The following is a 15,245-nucleotide window of genomic DNA, read 5'->3' as shown; positions in this document are numbered from 1 at the left end:
AAAGCAATTACAATTTTCTTGTACAACGTTTTGTGACCTGAAAAGAATGGGGCCTTCAAAGTCATTTTTTCTTGACTTTCTCTAAGCCTAGAACTTAGACTTCAGCCCAATCATAGCACTACATATAACAAAACTGAAATAGAAAAACCCAAAACCCACTTAATGATCTAACACAAACACGCTCATTCCCGAGAATGTGAATGGAAATCCACTTGGAAGAACTCAGTACTCTAAACTTTTCACCCAGAAGTACGTAGTTTTTGAAAAAATTTAGAATAATAGGACAAAATATCACTGGGTATTTACTTTATTATCACTAACAAGCAATAAATTAGAGATATTAACTGACCTAGTAGGCTTTTTTTGACTGGTTGCAATTCCACTGTGATTAGATTGAGTTGCATATCTGGCTGCCAGACTGTATGAGGAGAAACAGAGAAATTGAATTAAAGAGATTCTTTGAACATGGAAAGAAAGCACAAACTTACAAGAAACTATGAGTTAATGAAATGCAATTGGAACATGTATAAACATGTATAAGGAATAAATTAATTAGAAAATTATGATAATGCAACATATATACCATGACCTTTGACTATGAACACACTATGAAATAATGCCGTGAGCCCCTTGTAATAAAGTGTGTCACCATTGACTTTAAAATAATGGCTGTGTGATATTATTATTATTATTTTAAGTAGCAATATTTCATCTTATAAAAAAATTCAATCTTTGCAAATGACTATGAAAACTTCAGAAAAGCTAAAGTTTGGTTTACACAATAGAAAGATCTCTTTCTATAAAAGGTTGAAATTTAAAAAAGAGTAGGAAATGAATCATTGTTTTCTTTAATAAACTGTTCTAATTTGCTGTTTTAGCCTAAATATTATTTTGAAAACCAAGTGATTAAAATATCTAGTGTCTGTCCAATAATTTATATTGTTGATCTCTAGTTCTAGACAGAATGTTTTAAGGAGGTAACAATACAAGATGTTTTTCTAAAGACAGATCTATGCAAAAGTTGAGATTAAAGTGGAGTTAAAGTCTTCAAACCAAACTGAACAACTACCGATGACAACTTCTGGGTATTCTTGAATTAAAATTCTTAGTGATTTTTAAAATCAAAATCTTTGATCAAAAACACACAAGAAAGCATTATTTCAACGAAGTGTTGAAGAGCAGTGAATACTTTGTGAACAAAATGACAATTTGTACTTTAAGTTGATTTCTGCATTACCTAAGGGTTCTGAAATTGGTGTTCTGAAGAATACAGTGAGACCCAATAGACCTGAAACATGTCCGCACGCCCTGGGATGGTCAAGGCATGATGCCTGAGTGGGATCACTTTTCAGGTGAGCTGTGGTGACTCAACATGAACTCAGTTGTTGTGCGTGCAGTTTCCAAGGCCTCCAAGGAAAGAGGAACAACGTGGGGGTGTTGGAATCAGGGTGCAGGGTCGTTTGGAGCCCTGCTGCACTTGATCCAGTTGCTTTGCTGCCAAGCAGAGGGTATTTTAGTCAAGGGAAGGATTTCTTAGGATGATGACATCTTTCCTAAGTTAACTGTTACTCCACTGAGCCTGTCTGTGGTGGGAGCGCGCAGGTCATTAAAGCTGCCTGGTTGATGGGAATAACTCCCAACATGCAGTGAGCTTTTCAGCTTCTTGGAACACTTGTTTTTCACGTTTGGTATGAAATATTATTATTTGCATATAGTGCATTCTGTATTCTAACTACACTGGGCACTGGGTCAGCTGGCCACAGCTGGCCAAACTACCTCAGTAACAATAATAACAGAGAATAATTTAAAAATAAAAACCAAAGTTTTTCAATGAAAAGAAATATTAATTTAAAATTTAAATTTAAATATAAAGCACTCAAAGTGGAAATAAGTCTTTTGTGAACTTAGTCTAATTTGTCAACCCAAGAGTAAGAGAACTTTCTAAAGGTTCACCACTAGGTCTTATCCTATACTCTCCAACTTGAACACAAATATTAGCAGGAAAGATGACAATAAAACAATGTACTTCTTTCCTTCAGGGAACTGAAGCCACCTTATTGGTTTTTCCTCCATGATTTTAAAGAAGTACCATAATTTCTAGCATAGAATTGGAAAGCCAACAACAAAACCTAGAGAGGTTAAGTGACTTGGCCAAAATCAATTTGGTTTTATGGCCCATATGTGCTCTCCAATTTATTACAAGAGAATACTCTACTTGTTGGTTGTGTTTTAGCATCAAGCCCTCAGACGTCAGTCCCTTGAACCCTGGCTTCTGTTCTGCTTCCCTAGTACTTGTAAAACTGTTACTTGAAGAACACAGGAGTTTTATTCAATTCTCACTATACTTGAACATCTTTGCATTGGACCATATTAATCGCTCTTCCTTTTTGAATCTCTCTCTTTCATGTACTGTCATACCAATAAGCTCACTTGATTTACCCACTATCATTCTTGTCTATTTTCTTTCCATCACCAGTCTGCCTTCCGTTACCATCTCTTAAAGGCATGCTTTTTTGTATGTCCCTTTTCCTCAAACTCTTGAGTGCATTCTTTCACTTAGCAATTTGTTTCTTACCAAAGATTTCAAATAAAATCTACTAGAAACTAGAATTAATGTCTGCATCATACTCCCGGCCGTCAAAACAGAATAAAAGACTTTTCCATTTCCATGATCTTCAAAATCAATCAGCACATTAAACTCACCATTTTCCTTCTTTTATCCTGCCTGTCCTAATCAGATCCTTCCTTTAATTTCTTGATTTCTATTCACAGGGTCATCATCTTTAGTCCTATGGGCTTAAACCTTAATAGTTGACTGTTTCCTTTTTCCTTTTAATTATTGCAGTTGTGCAATCAATATCCTGTCATGCTGACTTGACTGCTACAAATCCATGTGCATCTATGTTCTCCTTCAATTTGCATGTTTATCACACTAACTCAAACCCCCAACACTTCCCATAATGCCTCCAGCTCCCTGTATTTGTCTTAAACTTTTATATGGCTCTGTCTCCCTATGCAGCAGAAAAGCATTTTTTTCCCCCACAGTGCTTGTAATACCATTTCCCAAGTTTCACATTTACAAATAGACTAGCAACAAAGCAGGTGAGAGGTACAGCTAATGTAATAAATTAGTAAAACAGACACCAGGGACATGTAGACACAGCTCTGAGGCAAGCGGAGTAGATAAATAGAGCCAGAACACCAGTACACTAAGGACTTTCAGACATCTGGATTGAAGACTGCGCATTTTTCTCCTGAAGTGTTGTAAAATGAGATTCCTTCTAGCTAATGGGTGGCAAAACTATCAGAGACAAAATTCTGCTAAAGGAAGTATCTGCTCATCTATCTGACAAAGTGAAATATCAAGAGAATGCTTCTTTTTTCCCCCAACATGGAAGAGAAGAGAAGGAGACTAGAGACAGTCAATTAAAAAAACAAAAAAAAGATGAAACTCATCTGGTGTTCCATACACAGAAGGATCCAGAGTGCCGGAACTTTCTAATCCAGGTTTAGTGCAAATCTCCACGTGGAAGTGTAATATCCATGTATTACAAGGAAAGAATACTTCTTAAAGTAAACAGATCCTGAATTATGATTACCCATTTTTATGAACCACCAGAGCCTCAAAACTCCGTGTTGACCATAGATCAACAAAACTGGCATCACCTGGGACTTGTTAGAAATATTGAATCTTGGATCTCACCCCAGACCTACTGAAAAGCATCTGCATTTTAACAGGATTCCTATGCATAATAAAACTGAAGAAGCTGTGCTCTACAGAATATCCACAAATGTCCGGTCTTGGAGGAAAAAAACATGTAGTTTCCAATGTAAATAGCATAATCTAAACATAGCAAGCCATGCCTCACTTTCTGTCCTACTGCTGCTTTAGATACTGTTAACACCGTCCTTCTGGAAATCCTCATCTCCCTTAGCTTTCTTAGCACAACAGCTCTCTCTCCACCTACTCCTCCTGCTTCCCAGATATACATCTGCTCACTATCCCCAGCCTCTGAATTTTGTACCATGACCATGAATTTTTCCCAAACCATAATCTTAAGCATCAACTAATCTATTCCTCCATTCTTTTTATATCAAATCTATGTTTATCCTCAATCCTAAACTCAGAGTCTCTTTTCTAAATATCTCCTTGATATTTCCTAAATATTCCACGTGGATCTATCACCTAGATTTCTCCCAGATATTCCACAAATGTTCAAAATTTAACTCACTGTCCTTCTTTCAAACCATCCTCTCTCTCTTTAACTTTGCCCTCTAAATATAGTGTCATTAACATTCTCCCCATTGAACACTATGGAGTTGTCTTGACCATTACCCCCTCCTTTTTCAACTAAGTGTCATTTCTCTCATGGACTCTAATACCTCTTCACCAGTCTCCTTGTTATCAATCCATTTCTATTTACAGGCAAATCAAATCATTCTTCTCACAGCCACCAGAATTAACTTTGCAAGAAAGAATGGAAGTCAATGTCTTTCTTTGCAATTGCTGCTGACTCCCCATTGTCTGCAGGATAAAATTCAAGCTCCGTGATTTGGTTTATAAAGTGCTTCAGTATGTCTCCTCAGACTCTTACAGCTTTGCCTCATCTGCACATCCTCCACCCCATGTTCTCCACTGTCACCACTCCTCTGCCCCTTGCCTGTGGCCTCTTCTCCCGTGGATCTATGGCCTTTCTCATGAGGTTTCCTACATCTGAAACACCATTCCTTCTTTTCCCTACATTATGAAATCTCTTACTTCAAAATCCTGCTCAAATGTCTCCTTCTTGTTGAAGCATTTTTCAAGTCTCCCAGAGTTAAATTTTTCCTCCACTGGTCCACAGGTCTTTATTCTTCCCTAATTATGAGGTTGATATGGGGATTTATCAGGGTTAATGTCTGTCTCCTGTTCACCAGGATAGGAATTATATTATGGTCATTTTGCATTCTCTGTTCCTGTCCTGGGGTTGGTATGTGTTCAAGAACTAAATGGTTGATATTTACTGGGTAGTATTATCAAACAAAGGTATAACACCATCTTTTAAGCAAGAGAAATTGTTTTAAGAATAGAATTATCAGAAGTATATTAAATGAGGGAACAGAAAGACACTCATCTTCCTTGTGTCCTTCTTAAGTGACCGGGAATTTACATTTATTTTCTTATTTAATCCTCACAATAATCCTATGAATGTGATCTCTATTTCTGGCTAAAAATATGAAACTAAAGCTTTTAAACATTAACTCATTTGTAGAAGTTGTATATCTTATAAATAACAGTATTGAAATTTAAACTCTGGTCTATTAGATTCTAAAATCTTGGCTGTGTTCTATGATACCATATCATTTTCTTGCAAGCTAATTACAAATTATAATATTTTAATGCGTCTTTTGCTATTAATTCATTGCCCTGTGGATTTGTGAATATCTCCAAGACATGATAATAATTTTATACTGCCTACTGAATGTCATCTCTTCCAGTCTCAAATAAATCCACTTTCAAAAGATACTCTTCAGCATTCAGATAATTACTATTAAATAATTTCATTTGCCAGGTCATTTTACGTAGAAAACTGGAATAGGCAATAAAATAACTTTAAAGGGTAAGACATGTTTACTATCTAAGCAGCTCTCTTCAAAAGTCTTCCAAGTAAACACAATCCTTTACATTTTTAAGCTACATTTTAGTCAGGGCTAGCAAATATGGCACATTATTTATAACCTGCCACTCTATGCCCATTGCACACATCACTCAATCACACAACATTTTCTGCTGAGCCCTGTGGTAGCCTCAAAAGCCTTGGCAAGGATGCAAGCAACACTTATTAATCAAAAGAATTAAAATGGGAGTGGCCCTTATTTGCATCTCTTCTTTCTGTTTTCATCAAACTATTTTTAAGAAGATTTTAGGGGTTCAGTAAAGGATTTTTGTAGACGATTCTATTTCTGTTGTAGTTATTCTAGCAGTGGACTTCTATGAGGAAGTAAAAAATATTTAATCTTATTACTTAGTTATCATCCTTAAAAATCAAATTAGACCCAGACATATAGATACACACATCATTAAAGAACCATCAAAACATAATATCTGAGCCTCCCACAATCCATCATTCTTTATCTCCATTGGCTGCCATCAAGCTTCTTTCAAAAAAATATCAGTTAAGACAGCAGACATTTGAATGGTCTCAATTTGTGTTTAATCACTATTATAATTTAAAATATTTTTTATTCATTCATTCTATAGATACTCTTTTAACACCTACTGTGTGCCCAGGTAAGGACCCAGAGAGCCACAGCAACTAGCTAAGTAATGGGGTCTTTGTCCTCACTGCAGTGGGGAATATCAAAAGGTTTTAATTGCAGAATAAATGATAAATTCTCAAATTAGAGAGATCCATCTCTTAGATATGTAAAGAAGGAACTGGGGGAGGAAGGAGGTTGAGATATTTAGCAAGGTTGGAACCAGGAGACCAAATATGAAATCACTGCTGTATTTCAGGCAAGATTTGATGAGGGCCTGAATGAAGGCAAAGGCACAGAAAATAGAAGTAAATGATTAATGAGAGAAGTTATAATCACGGACACAGAAATTCAAGAAGAGAAAAGAATCTAAAATGGCTCCTGGAGTACAGTTACATAGAAATAGAGTGTAGGAAAAGGAGATTGAACATCCTTGATACAGTATATGAGGAGAAAAAAATCAAGATTCTACTTCTAAGTTACATCACTAGTCAAAGGGTGCTGAAGTAACAGGAAATACTAGGAAGGTGTATATTCACAGACGAGTAACCCAGCTTCACAGTAGAGATAAAGAAAGATCACTTATTGTAACGGTTCTCTTATAAAGTGCATGAGTACTTTTGGATGTTGAATAAATGAATAAAAAATTGACTTCACAGCCCTAAGGTTTTGAAAGTGACAGATAGACATAGCTATTGAGAAATTTTATTCAGTTTTGTATTCCACGTATTCTAATAAGCATATATTCATTGATTAATCAACCAATTAATGAATCATTTAAAACACTTGTATTGACTGCCCACATGTATGGGTACTTAAAAGGATTTAATTTGGGAAAATCAGGTTTAAGTGTGCAAGGATGACATTCACTCTGAGAAGTAGAACCCTCAAAACCATGTATACTAACTCAAAACCCTTCCTATAGAGTATAATTTGATATTTAATGGAAATTGAATTTACTTCAAGGTTGGAAGGAGAAACAAAAATATTAGGGAGCTGTGCAAAAAGTGGTACATTAAAATATTTATTTTCTGTGAATTATGAAATGGAAATGCCAGTTGTATAAGATCTGGTACATTGGTTAACAGCACAGAATCTAGGGTCAGATTGCTCTGCCTAAATCTTGGTTCTGCTGTTCTCTGTGCCTGTGTCCTCGTCAATTAAATGAAGACGATGACTTTAGCTACCTCAAGGTTTTTACGAGGATTAAATTGTTAATCACTTAGAATGGTGCCTAGTACAAATAAGTGCTGTAACAGTTAAAAGAAAATTCAGTTGGATTCAGAGGTACGTTTGAGAGTCCCTGGATGCACTAAGACCCCAAGGGAGGCTCTGCAAATATTCTGGTGAATTCGGTATATCATAACTTCCCATATTCTTCAACCCCTACAATTACCCTGCTCTCCTGTGCTTGGTAGTCTTCCCACCACCACATCCTTTGGTTCTCCCTATCTCTTTTGATGTTACTACATTCTTACTCTGAACCCACAGGCATGGACTTCTCTTTCAGGACAGTGACGGAGCTTTTAACTCTGGTTCTCGTTCTCCAGGTTTATAATTACTTTAGGACCATGATTTCTTGGAAGTAAATACAATTAAGTCTTATTCTCCCTCAAACCTCCCTGGATACTACTCACTCTTCTTGTTTCCTGAACTCAACAATATAAATCCCTATTGGTCCCAATCCTATGAAGAATTATCAGAAATTGTACCAATAGGACATCTAAGAACCACCATTCCCAAAGCAATGCACACAGGGTGGGCCTTCCAGAACCTATAATTCTCAACACTGGACATAATCCAAAAAGTCTCTCAAATACAGAATTTAACAAATATTTTGCTCTGTGTATAGTGATTAGATGAAAATACGCTTTTGATATACCTAAAAGATATAATTTATTTACTTTAATATTTCAACCAGAGCTTTGTGTTAGATTTTTCCTCTAGATTTCACAACTGATTTGAAAGACAAGGATAAAATGTCTCAGAAAATGAGGGATTCCTCAAATAAAAATAAAAAATGGCCTTTAAGAAAGTAGCCAAAAAGCTACCATAACTCTGAATATATTGCAAAATGAACAAAAGGAACATTGTCTTGTTCACTTACATTATCCATAAATGTTTGTGGTGTCCAGAGTTTTGTTCTGGGCCCTCTTTTGTTCCCCTAGCTTTATACTCCGTTTCTGAGTAATCTCTACCATTTCTATTGTTCCAATCAACAAAACATTGGTAAGCCAATGTTCCCAGGGCTATATCACTGGCGCTGACTGTTCTCCTGGGCTCCAGAGCCACACACTAGACACCACCATGCAGAAGTCCCACTGAAATATCAAATTCATGAAGGCTAAAGCCACATTTTCTTCTCTCCATCTCTTTCTCATCTGTTTCCACTACCGCAGTATTATTTCTTTCCTTACTGAAATATATCACTATCCAATGAGTCACAAAAACAGAAACGTGATGATTTTCTTTCAGCCTTACCTCCAAACAGTCCCTAGATGCATTTTCCCAGCCAGACTCTCAGCCTATTAACACTACACTGTTCCTGTCTTGCCCCTAGAGCTGCAGTGTCCCTCCCACTTCTCTCCCAAAGCACATCTTTTCTCTATCCTGTCACCAAAGTCCTGTTCCTAAATTATAAATAGCATCACCTTTTCTCTGCTAAAAAAATTTTCCTTTACAAGCAAGAAAGAAGTGCCAGCTTCTAAAAATAGTATCCTGAGCCTCCATAGACTGACCTCTGCCTACTTCTCTAGTTTTACCTCTCATGATACCCTGTGACAATTTAAACACAGAGCCTTAAAGAATTTGATGCTCCTTCATTAAGAGGTGAGATCTCTGTCCCACCCCTCCCCTTGAATCTGGGTGGGTTTGTCACTACTTCAGTGGGTCACCATGTAAGAAGTACAGTGTCCCTGAGACTGCCATGCTGGAAGGGCCTTTTGTAGTCACTATTCCAGATAAGCTGCCAGACATGTGAGTGAAGAAGTCACCTTGGAAGTGGATTCTCCAACCACAGATGTTTTGCCTCCCAGCAGTTTGTGACAGCCCAACCATTCCACCCCTCCCTGTAGAGTTCCAGACACTGTGGGGTATAGATAAGCCATCGCCGCTGTCCGGTCTAATTCCAAGGCTCACAAAATTCCTGAGAATAATAAAATTGTTATTGTTTTGTGCCACCATCTTTGGAGTTGGATAATACACTTCTAATTACGCTTTCTCCTTGGCCAAATAGTTCCTGAATGTGAAACGGCATATCCTTCATCAGTGCCTTCATGTCAGCTCTTTCCTCTAACTGTGCTCACTGAGCAACCTGTACTCTGTTAGATTAGTTAGCACACCATCCTGAACTATATGTTTGAATGTCTAGGTCCTCTCCTCTATTAGATGGTGGGCAATCTTAAAGGTAAAACCATCACCATATCTCAGCTTCACATCTAGCACAATTCTTGGCACACAGTGGGGGTTGAATCTTTATTTGCTAAAAAGCCACATTTGAACTTTTGAATCACCAATGAAAAATAACACTGGGCTCTAATGTAATATATGAAGGATCACTGGAACAATCCTATCTTTCACTAAGCCATATGGTATTCATTGACTATGCCCAACTGCACAGTGCTTGGTTCATCCAAAGATAAAAATGAGGCACAAAACAGTAATTTTTAAAATGGATGTACTTAATACAAATACAATTGAACAATCTATGTTTATCAAAGCAATTTTTCACATTATATAGGTTTTTAGAACTCCTTATCTATATTAAGAGATTTTATGAAAAAATATTTTAGGATCTCCTTTATTTCCTCCCTTTTCTACTTATCTTCAGTCTTGGAGCCACACAAACACATCATAAGAGTGGAAATGCCTACACAGAATCCCTGTACAGTCAAACATTTAGTACTCTTGATTCCCAAAGAAAGAGAAACATACGCTTAGTCATAGCATCACATCAATAGAATATATTGACAGCACTATTCCCAAGGAACAAAGGAAGAAAACAAAGAAATAAATTACAGAATATGAAGTAAGAAATTTCTTGGGTATAAGTTTTAGCAGAAATTTTTTACCTCTCAATTTTAGTTTTCTTTCATAAGATGGTATTATGTTAAGAAGGCAGGAATTATTTCCTTTCAAATTTACTGAAAATGGCTGGAGAGAAAATTAGGAATAAATTACCCAAGATATATTATAATTAAATACATTGGAAGAAAGTCTTAAACTAAGCATTTTTAGATAAAATAAACATTGAAGACAGTAAAACACATTCACCAAAATTTTTAAGACTGAGATAGGTTGAAATATATTTCCTTATATATCCTATGATGGCTAAGGGTAGAAATGAAGCCATCTATTTAGAATTAAGATTTAAGGAATCCTTCAAGTCAAATTCTTCCTTGATTATAAAGTTTCCCTTCTGTAGGATCCTGGTGCAACGTTATAAAATGATAACTGACAAACTAATGCTCTAAGAAAGAGGGAGGCATTTAGCCACTTCTGCAAAAATATCTTTTATACCTCAAAACCATATATGTTCCTTCAAAAATATTTAAGACATTTTATAACAACTATACTCACATCAGAGTATGTGATAAAAATACTTTGTCTCTAAACTTAAATTTTGGTGAGACTTCACTGAAAATAGTTATTGCCTAATCCATAAATGAGTCAGAAACTTAGCTTTCATCCACATGTGTTTCTTTTTAGTAGCTGGGTGGCTGAAATATCATCCTGATTGTATGTGAGACAGGTTACTGTGATAACTTATCCCATTAGTGAAATACGGTATGTAAATATATTATAACCTCTGTCTTATCTTAAATTTCAACCGACAGTTAATAAGACCACCTGCATGGTCTGCTTTTCTGGGATCTCAAAACAGTAACTAAAGAGGGAGATGCCTGTGCAAGATACCACTGCATCAAAGTCTCATGCACTTTTAGGAATGTAGGACTTCAAGATAAAGGAGAACTCAGGAAACCAGGCTCATATTTCTCTAACAGTGTTACCATAAATTAGATTTTCCACAATGCGCTTACTTACATGTAGCTCAAAACATTACACTGCTCCATGGATCTTTTCTATTTACAATTTTCAGTATGGAGTAAAATTATATGGTAACGCTTTCAGTGCTCCCTTCTGAAAGTTTATTTTAATGCAAGCATCTTTAAAAAATTGGACCCAGAATACCAGCAGACAAAGCTATTTTATTAAGCTCAAGATTTAAACAACTTTTGGCAAAGACTATCCTGATTAGTGAACGATCTGGACTATTTTATACTTCTAAAGACTTAAAAAGTGTTGCAGTAAGCACAAAATATGTTAAACTATTTCTTAGTTCACATTTTCATGAAAATGACCTTCAGTTACTCTACTTATAAAATAATTATGTAAATGAATGTCTATAAAGTATGTGAAGAGCTATGAGAAAGTCTATTTTATAGAGTCTTCATAACTGGGCTACTCCCAATCTACTGCAAAGCAAATGCAACCATCAGTACAATCGGTCTCACATTATTAAGGGGTGACTGGGGTCTCAAAACGTCTTTGATGATAAGCTTTGGCCTAGATTCTGCCCCACAGTCTTGCAGGGAGAGAAGGCTGATTTTGTTTATACATCTTATGAGACTAGAGAGCAATCAGAAAGGGGGAAACAGTAGAGGCGGTCAGAAGTGGAGGCAGATGAGATGGAACATGAAGAGGCAAATGTTGACAGTGCCTTTTACAATGAAGAAGGGACCTTGGCCAATGGTTGAAGTCTTATTAGCAAGACTATCTCAGGTGCAGAAATGCGTAAGTCGCTTAAATTCAATGCTATCCTCACCCTGTCATCCTCTCATTAGAATTTGGTTTTCCATGTAGATCTGACTACAGGAAAATAATTCAATGGTCATATTGACATGATTACTATAGTTTTTGCGGCAGCTGCATTTTCCATTGTAAGTCAATAAGTTGAAATTTAGAGATAAAATCTTGAGTGGAAAACATTAACGTAATAATTTCATATAGTATAAAATTGCAGGTATAATAATCAAATCTATATTATCAGTGCTCTGAGAAGAGAGAGCCCTATAACACTAAAAATCAAATAGAACCAAATAATTTCTAGTGCTTGGGAGACAGTGTTCATAAAACATATAAACAGAATATCAAAATGTCCTTTGGTAAAACGTTAAAAAAATAAATCACAAATTAGTTATCCTAAATCACAGCTCAATGATGATACACATATTAGATTTTTAAAAAAGATGTGTTATAAGACCAAATTATAAAAACTGCTTCACCATTGTTTTCATCTAGATATTTACGGCAAAAAGCACGTGTCTTAAGTTCTCTATATTAGGAGTTAGTCTAATACTTTAAAATATATATCATATTCTCATAATTGCTTTGGAAACATAAAGTTTAATTGTGATGCTTTCATTTTCTACCTGGAGAAACTAAGTTCAGTTAATTGATTTTTATTTTGTTAAAGAAAAAAATAAAGTTATCAGAACAAAGAATGACTCTGTCCATCCCTTCTGAGACTCAAACTCATGTATTATTCCCATCTCCCTAATGTGATGCCACTAACACATTGATAAGGGAGTAACAAAGGTTTAGGTTCACAACGTCAAGGATAACAGGATAGAGGACAGGGGCCACCAATGGACTAGAGACTTCAAGAGATTTTGGAGAACTGAAAATAAATAGAGTAATGTTGATGGAGAACACAAAATAAGGGAAGCCTCATCCTAGTAATCAACTGGAGGGAGGATTCAGCCTAGAAGAGGAAGAAGAGAACATTAGCTAGCAAATTGCAGACAAGATGAAGGGGCTATGAAAAAAGGGAGATTAGTCAAATGTTCATGTCAATCACTGTCAATGGTCACTCCATGGCAGGCATAAATAAACGAATTAATTAACCATCCAAACAAACAAGAAGCAGTTTTAACTCTAAACACTGAATAATCCCAGAAAAAAGACGCTGGCATAGAGGAGTCCCTCGGTTTACCCAGACTGATCCCTCTAAAGCATCATTAAATGAGTCCTGGTGCATTCTTAAAGTTATCTTCCATTTATACTAAAATCAAACAAATATCAACTTTCAATAGACATTGTAAGGCCTTGAATAGGAAAGAATCAGAGTATCTGTCTCGATTCTGCAGAACATATTTATAATAACCATTATATAAACACTCCATTGGTTTCAAAACTTTTGGAGTCAACCTATACAAGAATTTGGAAGAATCATATGTGTATAAAATAGAATGTACATCTTATGAATCTTGATAAAAAATAAAAGTGTAGATTACAGAGGCTGGAAACTGTTAATGGATGGGAGTGAACTGAACAGAAGGGCTAATATCCATGTTTTACAAAATAGAATCCCAAAATCGACTGAGAAAGAGATAAAAATATTGTTTCATTACAGAAAGTTATGAAGTTAACCAATAAAAGAACTAAAAAGAATGAGTTTAACTATGTTAGGAGCATTCCTCAAAAGACCTGTCTACATTTACTATCTCCAATTCCTTTGTCCTCTTTTCCCTTGAACAGATTCCAGTGCAGTCTTCACAACAAGTATTCCACTGGAATAGCTCTAGTCAGTCTCCAGTGCGAAACCCGCCGTCAGTTCTCAGTGCTCATCCTACTCACTTGCACCATTTGACGCAGTTGAGGTCCTGCAGGCAGGTTACGGTTAGAATCACAAACTCTGTACCCAGATTGCCTGAATCCAACTTACAGATTAGTCACCGTGAAACTTTGTGCAATTTAATTGGCCTTTCCATTTTGTCCTTATCTGAAAACTAAGATCAATAATAGTACCTGTTTCACAGGGTTGTTGTGAGGATTTAAAGAATGAATATGTGTATAAAGTACTTAGAATGGTGACAGAAACACAATAGGGGCTACATATCAATTATTACTATTGATCCCCACCCCCTCTGGGAACACTTCCTTCACTTGCTTTCCAGAAAAACAAGTTCTCTGGGGTTTTTCCCCCTCCTTTGTAGGCTGCTTCTTTTCAGTCTCCTCTACGAGTTCTTGCTATCGCCCTGATCTCTAACCATTGGTGGGATCCTGACCTTAGTCCTCAGTCCTCTTTGCTTCGTTTAAACATAGATTTTAGTGACTTTATCATGTCTAGTCTCAGAGGTTTTTACAATTTCCATATGGTTATATCTCCAGAATTTTTATCTACAGCCTGCAGCTAGCCCTTAAACTCCAGTCCTGCAATTCCAGTTGCCTCCTTAATTTCTCCACTTACATACGCATAGTAGACATATCAAAACAGACATGTTGATAAACGAATATCTGACCTTCTCCCTCCCAAACATGCTCTTCCTACTTTATTTTCCATTTTGGTAAATGGAAACACCATCTTTCAAGCAGCAAATACGAACCATGTAGAGTCTCCTGTCTTTTTACCAATCCCACCACAAATCTGTCAGCTAGTTCTACTACACTACCTTCAAAATATATTTAGAATTTAACTTCCTCTCTCCCCCTTCACCATGGTAGTCCAAACTTTTTTCCATGACTCCTTGCTTTCACATTTTCCCTACTACAATCTGTTCTCAACACAGCAGCCAGAGAGACCCCTAGATTTTTATACCTGTTTATGTTCCTCCGTATGGCATATAGTAGCTTCCCATCTCTCCTGCAGTAAACTCCAAAGTCCATATAATGGCAACAGCGTCATACTAGTGTCTCGTCGTTCTCTCTCTGAATTATATCCCACTCTTCTTCTTCCTCCTTTCCTCTGATCCAGGCCAATTGGGATGTTTCCTCTTCTTGAAATAAAGTAGACAGGCTCTGAACTCAAGGTCTTAGCTTGTTCTCCTGTCAGCCTGAAACTCTCTACCACAAGGTAACCCCACAGCTACTTCTCTCACCTGCTCTGCTCAATATCATCTGAGTGAGGACATCCATCAGAACCCTATTTAAATTTGTGGAAAAATGATTCCTACACATCTTTTCCCCCCTTTTCTGATTTACGTTTCTCCACTATCGGCTGTCCAATT

The 15,245-nt window shown here is 36.4% G+C and overlaps 1 protein-coding gene across 20 annotated transcripts in view; it reads right to left on the bottom strand.

Moving 5' to 3' along the window:
- The window catches only part of NAV3 (neuron navigator 3), a 791,518-nt gene that overhangs the window by 202,068 nt on the left and 574,205 nt on the right, over positions 1–15,245 (bottom strand). For 18 of the 20 annotated variants that reach the window (XM_070600533.1, XM_070600545.1, XM_070600532.1 and 15 more), the window contains one exon: positions 350–418. The exons of the other annotated variants lie outside the window; for them this stretch is intronic. In XM_070600533.1, coding sequence (XP_070456634.1) covers positions 350–418 — 69 coding nt within the window. The remainder of the gene's footprint in view (positions 1–349; positions 419–15,245) is intronic. 20 annotated transcript variants of the gene reach the window in all.

This window comes from Equus przewalskii, chromosome 29 (assembly GCF_037783145.1).
Source record: "Equus przewalskii isolate Varuska chromosome 29, EquPr2, whole genome shotgun sequence".
NCBI lineage: Eukaryota > Metazoa > Chordata > Mammalia > Perissodactyla > Equidae > Equus > Equus przewalskii.
The sequence above is the reverse complement of the archived record's forward strand: the minus strand, read 5'-3'. Positions and strand labels throughout refer to the sequence as shown.